The sequence below is a fragment of the Aplidium turbinatum genome, chromosome 18, assembly GCF_918807975.1.
Source record: "Aplidium turbinatum chromosome 18, kaAplTurb1.1, whole genome shotgun sequence".
Taxonomy (NCBI): domain Eukaryota; kingdom Metazoa; phylum Chordata; class Ascidiacea; order Aplousobranchia; family Polyclinidae; genus Aplidium; species Aplidium turbinatum.
In genome coordinates this window covers 11,190,333-11,204,179 of record NC_137489.1, presented here as the reverse complement: position 1 = coordinate 11,204,179, position 13,847 = coordinate 11,190,333, and the positions used below count along the sequence as shown (strand labels likewise).

At 39.5% G+C, this 13,847-nt stretch overlaps 1 protein-coding gene across 1 annotated transcript; it reads right to left on the bottom strand.

Moving 5' to 3' along the window:
• LOC145787512 (non-selective voltage-gated ion channel VDAC2-like) lies at window positions 1–13,847 on the bottom strand. Its single transcript, XM_082599269.1, has 8 exons — window positions 13,718–13,847; window positions 4,932–4,981; window positions 4,507–4,712; window positions 4,177–4,287; window positions 3,679–3,795; window positions 3,388–3,538; window positions 833–890; window positions 1–594 (listed from the first exon to the last, which is right to left on the bottom strand). Exons 1-8 carry the CDS (start codon window positions 13,782–13,784, stop codon window positions 503–505), a joined length of 852 nt encoding a protein of 283 aa, XP_082455395.1. The 5' UTR covers window positions 13,785–13,847; the 3' UTR covers window positions 1–502.

Sequence of the window (13,847 nt, the reverse complement as noted above, 5' to 3'; positions counted from 1 at the left end):
TAGCCCTTGTATCGTAAATGATTTATTGATCTTTATTGCAGTGAAAATAAGTCACGGCAGCCTGGTCAGTTACTCTGCTAGATAGACATGATGGAATTTCGAAGAAGTTCAAACTGTTGCTGAGAAAAGCAGGTGAGTCGGTTGCCGAGAATTTTTGATTAGACATTTCATTTGACAGCTTGGGTAAAGAAGAAAATGACGTCTTGTGAGGTTCGTTTTACGTTAAATAACTTTCAGCATGAACTACTGTTACTTGGATATATGTGATGAGGTCGATGGATTCAAAACGACCGCTTTGGCAAAAGTTTCTCTCCAACCACAAATTAATTTCTTAACCATGCAAAGCCATTTACACGTTTCTGTGTGGAATTAACTGACAATTGTTGCAGAAATACAGCATAGTGATCAAGTTAAACATGTGTTTTGTGCGCTAAAGATCAGCTGTTATATTAGAGACGACACGTAGCATTGCCGATCTGGAAGATCGTGCGAGCGATCGGGTTTAAACCTCGAATTCGAAACCGAAACCCAGCTGATGCTGGCCCTCGTTAAACTTCTTGGCATCGATCAAAGTGGACAAGTTGAGCTTGACACCTGAACACGAGTAAAAAGAAACTTCAACATTTATACCTCAAATGGTTCCTGCTGATATGTTCAATGTAACATAATGCCAACACAATTCAAAGCAGGACAAATTCAATCTGCTCGTACCCACAGCAAAATCCGTCATTTTCGCATTGACTCTAAGTCTGTAGACGTTGAGTCAATGTAGTTGAAAGTCGGTAGTATTGAAAGTTGCCAGTCAGTCAACGTAAAAAAATATTTAACTTACCTTGACGAAGATTATGAGAGAATCCACAGCCAAGTTTTCCCGAGTTGTCAACTTTAAACTGAAAAACAACGGTAGCTAACAGTGATCTCTTTAGTAAAATTATTATTACACTGGTCAACACAACTTTTCTTGCATAAAGTTTTTTAATAAATTTGGGGTAATTTGGTGGCGCTGAATCCGAATCTGGTGTTAGTGTTTGCTTATCACATCACGCTTTTGAGATATAAAAACTTTTATTTAATAGATACTTTTTACCGATTTAAGTTATAAAATTTGTTGCGTTTAAGCGCCCAAAATGGAATGAACGTTTGCAATGGGAGGCAGCTACTCCCTTAAGAATGCTTTTCCAAAACTACTTTTGTGCTTGCATTCTTTTTAGTCACTTTTGATGGCAATATACAAACACTAAATAAATGAAATATATTTGAAAAAGTACAATTTGGAGCATTGCGCTCATCACTGGTAACTGGTAAGGCAACCACTAGAAAGCTGATTTTTTTTAGTTAATGGGTCTTTCTGTCCGCTTTAACTCAAGTCCGCTTTCCTGCAATGCAGGATAAAGATAATAAAACAAACAAACAAACAAACAAACTCCTCATTTACGTCACCAAGGTTTTCTGGAAACTCGCTCAGGCAGCTGTGCAAGTAGCGAAGTTTAATGATCATCCTATTCCCAAGTTCGTGCAGGCTGATAAGCTCCTCAACCATCTCTCTGTAATCGTCAGCTTTCTTATTCCAATGGAAGTTATAAACCACATCAGCAAATGAATTCCAAGTTCGAGCCTCGACGGTGGCCATGGTAGTCACGAAGTGTGCTAATCCTTAAGCAACGTTCTAATCTGAAGCCCATCAAATAAATTTGATTTTTCTTCTCATAGCTAAGGCCAAGAAATTTTCAGCATGTGTCAAAACAGTCCCCACACGATGAAGTGCTTTGACAAACTGCTTCATTAGTCCAAGTTTGATGTGCAATGGTGGTAGAGCGATCTTGTTCCAATCAATCAGCGGATTGTTTATGATATTCCTCCAGATATCATCGTATTTCTTGGTGGCCATTCTTTTCTACCCAATGTTCGTCGTTGGCTCTACTATCCCACTAGCATAAAAAGCAAGGATAATTGGTGTGACCTCCTTGTTGTCCCAATAGGAAATTAACCGTTTTAAGATCCACTCAGATCAACTACTGGTGATTGAAGTATGTTAATCTTTCCAGCACAACTTTAATGTTTGCATAATTTTCTTTCAAGAAGACAGAGTGTCCTATAAGTATGAATCCATACTTGTTCTCATTATGGAGCAAGACACATTTTAGTCTTCTTTTCGACTTATTAATAACAAGTCTCCAGTCACTTGAATGATATTCAGATAAATCCATAAGAAGCCCCTCAACATCTGTGCAGTAAACAACTTGGCCGTCCGAGTGGAAGCACTTTCTCAATTTGGCCTCTCTGTCCCGATAAAATCAAGCGCATGTACCGGTTTTGAGAAGATGTTTCTCCTGTAGCCTGGAAGCCTTAGAAGCTTTTGTACGTGATTGTGTGGTGTCAAACTCATGAGTGCATGAGCAGCTTTTACGTAATTCATCAATATGGAACATACATATTGCAAGAAAACGTGATGTGATAGAGGAAATCTGAGCTCAGATTAGGATTCAGCACTCCAAAGTTACCCTAAATCGGCTCTCAAAGTCCATGCAAAAAAGAATGTTTTTTTTTTGTGACCAGCGTTATGCAAGAAACGCGATACGAAAACAGGACTTACTTTAAATACTGAATAAAAATGGGTCTTCTTCGGTTAAGGTTCTACTGTAGAGCAAAGGGTCAATGTCCTTCAACACCTTAAGTTAACAATGTTTCCCGGACTACACTGGAACGCTACCAGAAACCAGCCAGCATTTGGCTTTATTATTCATAAGTGCGGTGTTGTGCAGAAAAGAATTTATCATGTCTCTATTTTGCACTTAAACAAAAAACAACGTCTGTACAAGACCGTTTTTGAATATGCCAGACGCGGTTACGAAGCGTCATATAGTGCTGATCTTTTCATGCCTCTCTTGACCAATCTACAGCATTGAAAATCATACAATCTAATCAATGATGCTGAAAAACCTAACATCTGCATTGCTTCGAGTTAACCGATACATCATCAACTATAACATATTGACGTTTCATCTGGCTGACTAGTGGGCACGCACATGCTGCATGAACAGTTTGTTCATAAAATATTAAGCAGAGCGCACCTAAAGTATAGCCAAAGCATTTTATTTCCTATATTTAGGCTCAAGCCGAACCCTGTTACGTAACAAAGCGTTATTGCGTACTATGTCTGACAGGAACAAGAGCACTACAGTATTAAGACTTGTAGCATTTTCTGTGAATTTTGTGATCATTTAACAATCAAAAATGCTTTATATCCTGTGCAGTACAGCCTTACCAGATTTCTGCTGGACATTTTCTGCATTAATAACAATAAATCTATTACAAAAATACGTCGGAGCTCATTTTAAGTAGTTTACAGATGTCTTTAATAACTTTTCAAACTCGAGATGAACTTACATTAACCGCGGTATCAGAATCCACGTTGTATTTAGCCGCCACGCCGAACTTGGTGTCGTTCTGACCGGCGGTCCACGACAGCTGCACACCGGTGGAAAGCTTCGAGTTTACACTTTGGAAAATCGATCCGCCAAACACTGAAGCATCATTGCTGAAGAAAAAAACGAAACCATATGTATGCTGGCGCATCAAAAGTTATCCGGCGTTTCAATGGCTTAAATGCAACTCACACGTTACAGAAATTCGACTTACGATTCCAGCAAAATAACAAAAAGCAGCACATGTACTCACACAGTGGTCAGAATTTGAAAGTCAGCACCATTATAACCAAGAGCGGCATTGTTTTTTGTGAGAGCCGACTTTGAAGTATCGAAGGCAAACTGATAACCGGCAAGCCATCCTTCGTACCTGTAAGAACACTCGTTTATTAGTGAAACGGAAATAATACACAAGAAAACGTTAAATCTATACCAGGTCGACCTCATAAGCTCAGCGGATAGATCTCCAAGACGAAACAATGCCTGAGATTTTTAGTCTAAGTCACGTGTGCGCAGCTTAGCAACGCAACTTAAAGATTTTGTACTGTAGCACCTAGCAAATGAACTAATTTGCAGCAACAAGCAGAAATTATAAATTTACTCTTAAAAAGTAAGTTAATTTTTGTTACAGTACAACACAGCGAAAACAAAGCTTCTCGAGAAGCATCTTCAACCCAAAAAAATGCCCACAATCTTTCATATGCTGCATTATTGGTTATGTTCCAGACAACAAAAACTCTGCTCGTCTCACCCCACAACAGCAGAGCCACGAAGTGTTGGACCAGCTAAATCAATGTCTGTGTCAAGAGTGGAGTTAATGTAGTCTCTCTTGTATGCTGTCTTTAAAACGCCACTTTTCTTCCTGCAAAACAAAACGGTCAGACATAGATAGATGATATTCTGCAGAAGACGACTAATATTATTGCTCTGACGACGTAATACATTTTAGCGTGGCAGAAAGTTCAAAAAAAGCACATAACAAAAAGTTAATATTGCGATGGACCAAGCGTCAACGAAAAGCAATGCAGCCCGTGTCGTAAGCAAAAATGTATACCAGATGGCATGAAAAAATCTTACTCACCCTGTGTTTGGTGAAAAAGAAGTACATAAAGTCATTTTCATTCCTGTGGCAAGTTGATCTTCAATTGCTGCTTCTGATGCTATGTTGTTGTCAGTTGTCCACTTTTCCGTAAACGTAAATCCATATTGGGAGCATTTGTACTTGGTTTCCAATGACCCATTGATTTTTCCTGTGTCATTTGCAGATGCCCCTTTGGAGGTAAATTCCTAAAAACAGGGTTTTGATACCGAAGCTGTCAAATTCAATTTCAAATAAGACATTGAGAGGTTATTGAGGATATATCGTAATGCTTCTAAATGAAACAAGTCAGACGCGCGAAACAAAATCAACAATGTTTTTAACAAATATACAATGTTTCCAGATGAAAAATCCATGCTGAAACAAATATCACTACAATTATACATTATACAATCACCATAACTTACAATTCCAGATCCGGTTTTAGTCTTTAAGTCAACTTTAGCAAATCCATAATCTGCAAGAATGAATTGAGTAAAAATTGAAGTTGACGTTTTGCATTTGGTGGCAAATTATTACACACACTACAAATTATCATTACAAATAAAATTAGTTTGCGTTCTTCTGGTGACTATATACTAGGTTACCTCGTGATGTTAAAGTGTACAAAAAATTACTTTAACTTTAGCTTCACCTTTTCCATTCTCAGTGCGTCTTCTCTACCATTGTTATTGCTAATCCCATTGTTTTCTGTCTTGTCTGATGTTTTTTCAACGTTTCTTGACAGTGGCCCAATAGATAGATAAATTTACGCTGTTGGAAAGTAGCCTACTGGTTTTAGGCATTCACTGCATTTAGTTTAACCTCTAGGTATCGTTGCGTGTTTTAATTCTGATTCTTGCTGCTTTACTTTACTCATTTTATCAGTATGTTTTTGTGTTGTGCCATCGTTGCTGAACAGGTTGTGTTAACCTGTTTTAGCCACCTTGATAAAGTCAGTCGTGCTGACTGACGAAACGTCGGAAATACAAAAGCTAGTTATCATCTTTAACATCACGAGGTAACCTAGTATATAGTCACCAGAAGAACGCAAACTAATTTTATTACCAAATGCCTGGTGAACAGTCTCTCTCTGTTTTTATCATTACAAATATTGATGTTATCTTCTGGTCAGTTTTTACTGAAAAATATACCTTTAGCAATAGTACACCTGCACTAGGGTGCACTGTATGCCCACTGCCCAGCTATTTTTTTAAAATGATGCTACACACCCTAACTTTTTTTTGTGGGTGAGGTTAGCTTAGAAAATAACTTTTGGAAATTTATTTGTAAATTTGTTAAGTTTTGGCCTCCCACACAGCCCTTTTCTAAGGAGATTGAGCATGTTTTTTACACAAATTTGCCACTAGATGGAGCTACATCTTGGATATGACAGTATACTTACTTTGAAAAGATGCTCCTCCTCATTCTGCACTATTGATAAAAAAATTGTTTAAATTCTGGCAAGGGGAACCAAGCTGAAAGCAATTTTGTCTTCTCCATTATCACAATACCGCCTCTAGTGGCCAACACATAATTGACAATATTTCCTGACATGTTGGTCCAAATGATGTAAAACTGGTGTCTATCCCACCATTTTCAAGGGTGAAGAGTTCATTTTTATTGTTACTTTTTAGTATTTTGGACACTGGAGGGCAGTAACCGTTATTTATTATATAAAATGAACACAATTGTGTAACTCTGACAAGTATTATCTGAAATTTATTGTTTTCCATTGCAAATTGTAAAACTATAGGCTATTAAGTTATTTTGGCAGCCGATTGTAGCATCGAATAGACAGCGATAGACACATGTTTCGCCCATGAGGCTGGGCTCATCAGTATCGCACCGTATTCTTGCCACTTGAGTAATCGACCGCCGCTTTACCAGTCAGTTTAACTCTTATCTTTGTGGAAAGAAAGAGCCAACAAAACCAGCAGGTGCCAGGGGTAGGTCAATGTGAAGAACACTATAGGCTATTATTACCATCTACAAAGTAACATAATGCCTAAGTTTAAATTTGATAATGCTGCCAAAGAGATGAAATTTATTCTCCTTGGAACAATTGCTACAGAAGAAAACAAGTTGATAAAAGGATGTCGATTGCCTACATCTCAGCGAGTTTTACTGTGCTTTTTAGCCCATTTCCAAACCATCACGAACCCTAGAAAGAGCGACCGCCGTGAGGCGGCTAACAGCACTGTTAAAATAGTACAGGAAATCTATGACGAGGCAAGAATACCGACTCTTTTTCCACAAAAAATGGCTGAGGAAGTTGAGAAATTGTATGTCAGCATGGAGAGCTTAATGAAAATTCCAAAATGTTATTGGAGAATAGAAGGAAAGTCTAAACAGAGAATAGATAATTTCAAGGCATCCCTTGGTAAAACTATGAAATTTTGGCCCAAAAATGTCATGGCGATATTGAAGAATGAGGAAGATAAGTTTCTTGAGTCCATGATCAATGACGGAACAGCAACCATGGGAAGAGTTGAGAAGAACTTTGGTGACACAGAAAAAGAGGTGCAGAAGAGAAGAGAGGAAGAGTTTAAAAGAATCGAAAAAAGAGCAAGAATAGAGAACGCTGAATGTTCAGTGGTTCATTTAGACAATAACTCTTGTTCTGAAGAAGAACACGTCGGTCCCAAATAAAGAATTATCAGATGATTCTGTTTCATTCCCTGGTCCTTTCAGATCTCACAAGAGGTCTGTGAAAATTGGTTGCTTGGTAAATATACCGCCTGATGTTTTGAAAGCCCCTCGTATGGTCCAGGCATTATTGAGGAGCAATGTTTCTTCAACAGCCATCTCATCTGTCATGCAGGAGATTATAAAGTCAGTTGATGGAGATCCAAAAACACTGAATCTCAGCTATGTATACTTCAACTGAGAGGTACAGGATTAAAGCTGTGAATTCCATAGCTGACAAGATAGCAGAAAACTGGTCTCCACCTTCAGTTGCCAATATACATTGGGACGGCAAACTGATGGACAAATTGGACAGTTGGACACGCTGGACAGAACTACTAAAATCGAAAGATTGCCTGTTCTCTTGTCTGGAGTTGGTGGAACCAAATTGCTAGGCGTGCCTGCACTTCCTCACAAGTCATCCGAGAAAGCTGGAGATCTGATTGCAAATGCAACTTGCAAGCTTTTGAAAAGGGGAATGCTAAACATTGTCTAGCAGGCATGGTCTTCGACACAACAAGCTCAAATACTGGTTTCAAAACTGCAGGTTGTGTGGCACTACAAAGAGAACTAGACAAGCCTCTTTTATGGTTTGCATGTCGTCACCACATAGACGAAGTTGTATTGACCCACGTGTGGGACGGTTTAAAATTGAAGTTTCCAAGAGTCCTGAAGTCACAAGATTTCAAAGATTCAAAGAAAAATTTTTCGCATTAACACACCAAAATACAGAAAATATTGACTTTCCTCAATTACCGGCTGCATTATTGCCTTTAAAATTGGGAATTGTAAACCTTTGCGAAGGTTATATCCAAGAGACATACGAGGTCCGGCTAAAAAGAAACGAGACTGGTGAATTTTAAAGTTTATTAAAACCCATAGCAAGTGAAGTTCACTTTGAATACGAAGTACAACTATAATGTGACCTCTAACGGTCACCTTCAAAATATTCGCCATTGGCTTCCATGCACTTTGTCATTCTTCTTGACCATGTCCTGAAGCATTCTTCAAATTCCCTTTTTTCTATTGATTTGATGTGTGCTGATTGGTGAATTCACAGTTTTCCATTGCCGGCTCTGTCTTTTTGTCTCAGGATCGTATTGAAAAATCCACGATTCGTCTCCTGTGATGACCCTTTCTAATATTGTTTCATCTGCATCAATTTGTTCAAGAATGTCTTGACACACGTTCAGACGACGAGCTTTCTACTCTTGTGTCAAGAGCCGTGGAACCATGTTGGCACACACTTTTCGCATGCCCAACTTTTCTACCAAAATGCTTCGGACTGTTTCTTTGTCAAGTCCAAGTTCGCCAGCCATAATTCGAATAGTGAGCCGGGGGTCACTGCGAACCAACTGACGAAACCTTTTCGATGTTTGCATCTGTCTTAGAAGTGGAAGGTTTTCCTGATTTGAGATCATCATCCACATCCTCCCTTCCCTTCACAAATCACTTGTGCCATTCAAACACTCTTGCTCTCGACATGCAAGAATCACCATAAGCCTCACGCAGCATCTTCAAAGTCTCTGTTGCTGTTTTTCTAAGTTTAACACAAAACTTGGTGTTGATTCTTTGTTCAGTTGTCATTTTGCAAAATTGAAAACAAAATCACTTTATTCAATAAAAAAGTGTAATGGAAATTGTTAACAGATACTTTACCACCTTCACTTCACTCTCCCTAAAAACAAACGCAACAATGTCATTGTGACAACACATCTGTTGAACACTCAACAGATGTTATGAAACTCTGTGAAAGCATTGATTCGAGTGAGACTTTTGTATTACGCAGTCTGTGGTGTCAGTCTCGTTTCTTTTTAGCCGGACCTCGTATAGTAGAGGCGACTATAAGGAGCTTGTAACTCTTGTTCTTTTGTATCTCAGCAATGGAGAGTCGACACTTTTCCTCTTTTCGTGAACCTGGTGCATTGCATAAAGCCAGGTGGATGGCGAAGATAATATATGCAATGAAGCTTGACCTGATGGGAGGCAAGATTCAAAATGAGCTTCCAAAAGGTGCCATCTTTGCCACAGGGCAATCAGAGAAGATACATCGTTTTGTGCAATTTGTTGTATTTTGTTACATTCCGTGGTGGCTGACAGCACCTATGCCATCCACTGCCCCAGGAAGTGACCAAGCGTTCATCAATTCTTTGATCCGCTACTCAACTGTTGATAATGTTGTCGCGAAGTTTGCCAGTAAGTCCTTTGGCAGCCATCTGTGGTATCGCACTGAAGAGCTTGTACCGTTGGCTCTTCAGTAGCACTACCACTACTGATGTCAAGAAGAGGATGGTTACAAAGTTGTTTGAGTCCCGAGTGGATGGAGCTGATCAGTGCATCAAAAGGATTGGCACAGGCTTTGGGAAACGTAGCTTTCCAAGCATGCCAACAACAGTTTCGGATGATTTGTCTGATTATGTTGGAATGGATTTGTGGTCTTTTCTCAAAATTATAAGAATAAAGCAGGACTTCCTTGGCAAGCCCATGGAATATTGGCAGTTGGAAAATGATTACAATGAGATAAAAGCTATTGTAAGCAGCATCAGTGTTGTGAATAACGCAGCTGAACGTGGTGTGAAGCTTTGTCATGATTTCATTGGCTCTGCAGTTAGAGCAAAAGTTCGAAAATGTTTTGCAAGTGGTTGAAAACGCCAGACCTGCAACACCCAACCAACGTTTCAGAAACTTAGTTTCACATTTATAGTTCCTAACTTTGGAATAATATATAATACTGTAGTTGTTAATACTACTGCATTATTAGGATCATTCAGCTTGATGTCAAGAAGAGGATGGTTACAAAGTTGTTTGAGTCCCGAGTGGATGGAGCTGATCAGTGCATCAAAAGGATTGGCACAGGCTTTGGGAAACCTAGCTTTCCAAGCATGCCAACAACAGTTTCGGATGATTTGTCTGATTATGTTGGAATGGATTTGTGGTCTTTTCTCAAAATTATAAGAATAAAGCAGGACTTCCTTGGCAAGCCCATGGAATATTGGCAGTTGGAAAATGATTACAATGAGATAAAAGCTATTGTAAGCAGCATCAGTGTTGTGAATAACGCAGCTGAACGTGGTGTGAAGCTTTGTCATGATTTCATTGGCTCTGCAGTTAGAGCAAAAGTTCGAAAATGTTTTGCAAGTGGTTGAAAACGCCAGACCTGCAACACCCAACCAACGTTTCAGAAACTTAGTTTCACATTTATAGTTCCTAACTTTGGAATAATATATAATACTGTAGTTGTTAATACTACTGCATTATTAGGATCATAGGCGCCTAACTATTTTTTTGACCGTGGGGGCGAAAGCGTGTTTCATCAGCAGCAACGTAAATTCAGCAAAATGTCACGCAGATCGATGACGTAATTATGCCGTCACACTAAGATTGCTTTTATTGCCACACTCGGAGTTATCGCTACGTTCGACCTATCGTTAATTTATTATAAACAAAACTCGATCACTTCGGTTAAGCAAACACATGCCATGCGTCTGCTAGAGGTTGATGGACTGCGACTCTTTAAGCTAAGCACAACATAAAGTTCAGCAACGAACTAGATTTATTAGCATGAAACACGAGACGAAAAGGCCAGCCTCGAAACTGAAGGCGGCCATCGTGGCCATGGCCGCGATTAACCTACAAAAATCGACATTTTGTCCACCGGGTCTCACCCTTCCGTCGGCCGCATTTGTCCGCCATGACGTTCCGAGACGATTTTACGCAAGCAGCCTTGTGAATAAAGTACCTTGCCACTTATAATCACAAAGGATTAGAAAGCAGTCAAAGTACCCGATAAATCACAATACACACTGTCTATGCTTGAGTTGTTAACATTATTGATTGACCAAGCAGCTGATGTCTGACATCCGCAGGATGCAAGTGACATCACAATACACTTTATTGATGCGACTATTCAGTCTTCGAAATTAGCGTCGGCAATAAAAATGCCAAGGTTACACGAGCGCTTGTAAGGTTAGGATTAGACATTCCTCCGAGTCGTTATGGCACAGCCATAGATTTGTTCCTTAGTCAACACCCTGATGGATCTCTATGAAAAAGGAAGAGGCGTGTGGATTGGTATCAAAGCACGAAAGCCGCAAAACGTGGACGCTTCATTGCGAACGGCAAAGACGTGATGACGCGACAACCTCGTGCTCCGATACAGCATCTGATGATTCCGATTCTGACAGCTAGTTCTTTATCAAACAGACTTTGTGTTGTTCGCAGTATCCCAATTGTGCCGAAATTATGTTAGTGTATACGTAAATCTAGGCAATCTTCTCGCAGGGAGCTATTAATTTGTTACTGGTACCTGGTTGAGCAATTGACGTTATTTTATGATAATTCAACGTTGCTAGATGTCGAATTAATGCAAAACAAACGTAACTTTCTTATTGGGCATTGTTGTTACGCAATATAACCCGCCGGGAAAATTAAATCGATTTGTGCTGACTCAAACGTTGAATCATCCCGAAATTAACTTACTTTTCCGCCCGTGAGTTATCGTGAATGACTGTAACAGCGTGCGACGTGCGTATCTTGTTGCTCGCTTTATCGCTAGTTTTGGCATTATTACATCACAACAAATCAAACAGTGCGGTCGTGATAGACTACTCTAGTATATTTTTCGCTTCTGCCAAATTAAAAATGTGCTAATTTCGAAGACTGTATGTTGATGCGTGTCGAAGTTCCGATGGCCGCCATGTGCTTGTGATTGGCCGCCGAACAGCTTGCTTCAGTCGGACACGTTTGGCTGCCGGAAAAAAAAGTTGTTTCGAGGCCTGAAAGGTTTACTAAAAGGTATACTGTATTAATGGAATAACAATGTTTTGAAAATGGAATGCAAATACTAACTTGATCATACGCTTGAAAATATACCTGTTGAAAGTAAAATCATTCATGTTTACATCAATTCAACAGCACGTCACCTTGAATAAATTTAGAAGTGGCTGACATCCGTAAACAGCCCTTGAAAATAGTTACGGAGAGACGTTTGATTAAGTTTTCCGCTTGACATTTCTCTCTTTTCACTACAATGTCGCAACTTATGACTGACCTGCTTTCAATTCGCTGTCAAACGCCGGTTTTCGTGTTATAGATGAAACAAAAGATGCACATATTCCCGCCTTTGATCGGGTTTCTATGGCAACGGTCGTGTGTGCGCAATGCGGTTTGTACCAGCCCTTGTTGCGTTGGTTAATGTTAGTGGTTACCTCGGGCCGAGACTTCGAGTTCATTTTCACAGCGAGCGATTCACTGCAGAGGTTTCGACTTTCGAAAGCGACATCGAGTCTGTTGGCAAGTGCATAAAGCTAAACGCACGCTCCGTGTCTACGTAGCAAATTGTGTTGTTTTTGGGTGCGTCTGCAGACGTTAAATCAATGTAAAATGACAGATTTTGTTGTCTGGTGTGGGATTGTAGCATCGCTGCTCGTTCTGGTGATTATTTATCGCGAAGCTGTTGTGGTGTGCATTTAAAAAATGTTTTCCTGCTGCCGATCGCTAGTTTATCTATTGTTTTATGTACCAATACAGCATAAAAGTTGCCCCCACGGAGAAATATGCGTGGGGGCCGGGCCCCCACGGGTTAGGCGCCTATGATTAGGATCATTCAGCTTGGTTTGTTAATGCAATGCATACTGCATAGTTGCATACGACTACTACTTAGTCATGGTACGTAAAATTTCAAAAACTGGATATGTGACTTTAGTGAAAGCCTATAAAGCAATTGATTGGCCTGTTCTATTTTCAATTCAAATTATGTTTTTGTTTAATTTCGTCAAAATTAAAGCATATTTAGTTTCATACACTGATACAAACATGGTAATTTCGCATCTTTTGGTGCTAAATAACAGCTCTAGCTCTACTGGATCTTGAGAAACGATATTTTGGCCAAATTTTAGGCTTTCACAGCACATGCGCACCATCTAAATGACAAATATTAATGTGGGAGCTCAGTTTTGGTCAAATCAACTTAAAAATTTGTAGATATCATTTTCTTAGGAAGCCTCACCACAAAAAAAAAGTTAGGCTTGGTAGGGTCACATAGGGGCGTTTGGTGCACCCTAACCTGCACCCTAAACAGAACCATTAAAAGCTGTGAACAAAACATTCAGTTTAGCTGTGAAAAAGCTTTGTAATCACCTTCTCAGGCGGAATGGCCCGATTCGGTGATTCCGATTCGGTGAGTCCAATCCCTTAACGGGGGATTTTTTCATTTTTTTTTTTAAATTATCGAGTACCGTGGCCTAATTATCATTGCCGTTTTAGGGTTAGGGGTTAGGAGTTAGGATTAGGGGTTAGAGGTTAGGAACTCACCGAATCAGACTCACCGAATCGGACTCACCGAATCGGACTCACCGAATCGGACTCATCGAATCGGACTCACCGAATAGTAGCAGACCCTTCTCAGGAACCATAGCTATTAAATTTATTGTGACCGTTAGAACAACAAGCTGCACCTTGAATGAACCAATGCTTTTACCTTTGTCGTATTATATCTTCAAAAAATATTAAATTAAAATATACTTACTATATCCTTTATCAAATAGGTCTCGTGCTGATTTCCCTAGATCTGCATATGTGGGTGGAATAACCATGTTGTTATAAAAATATAAACAGGAAATTAACCTAGTATTATAACTAATAATCAAAAGTGTCCA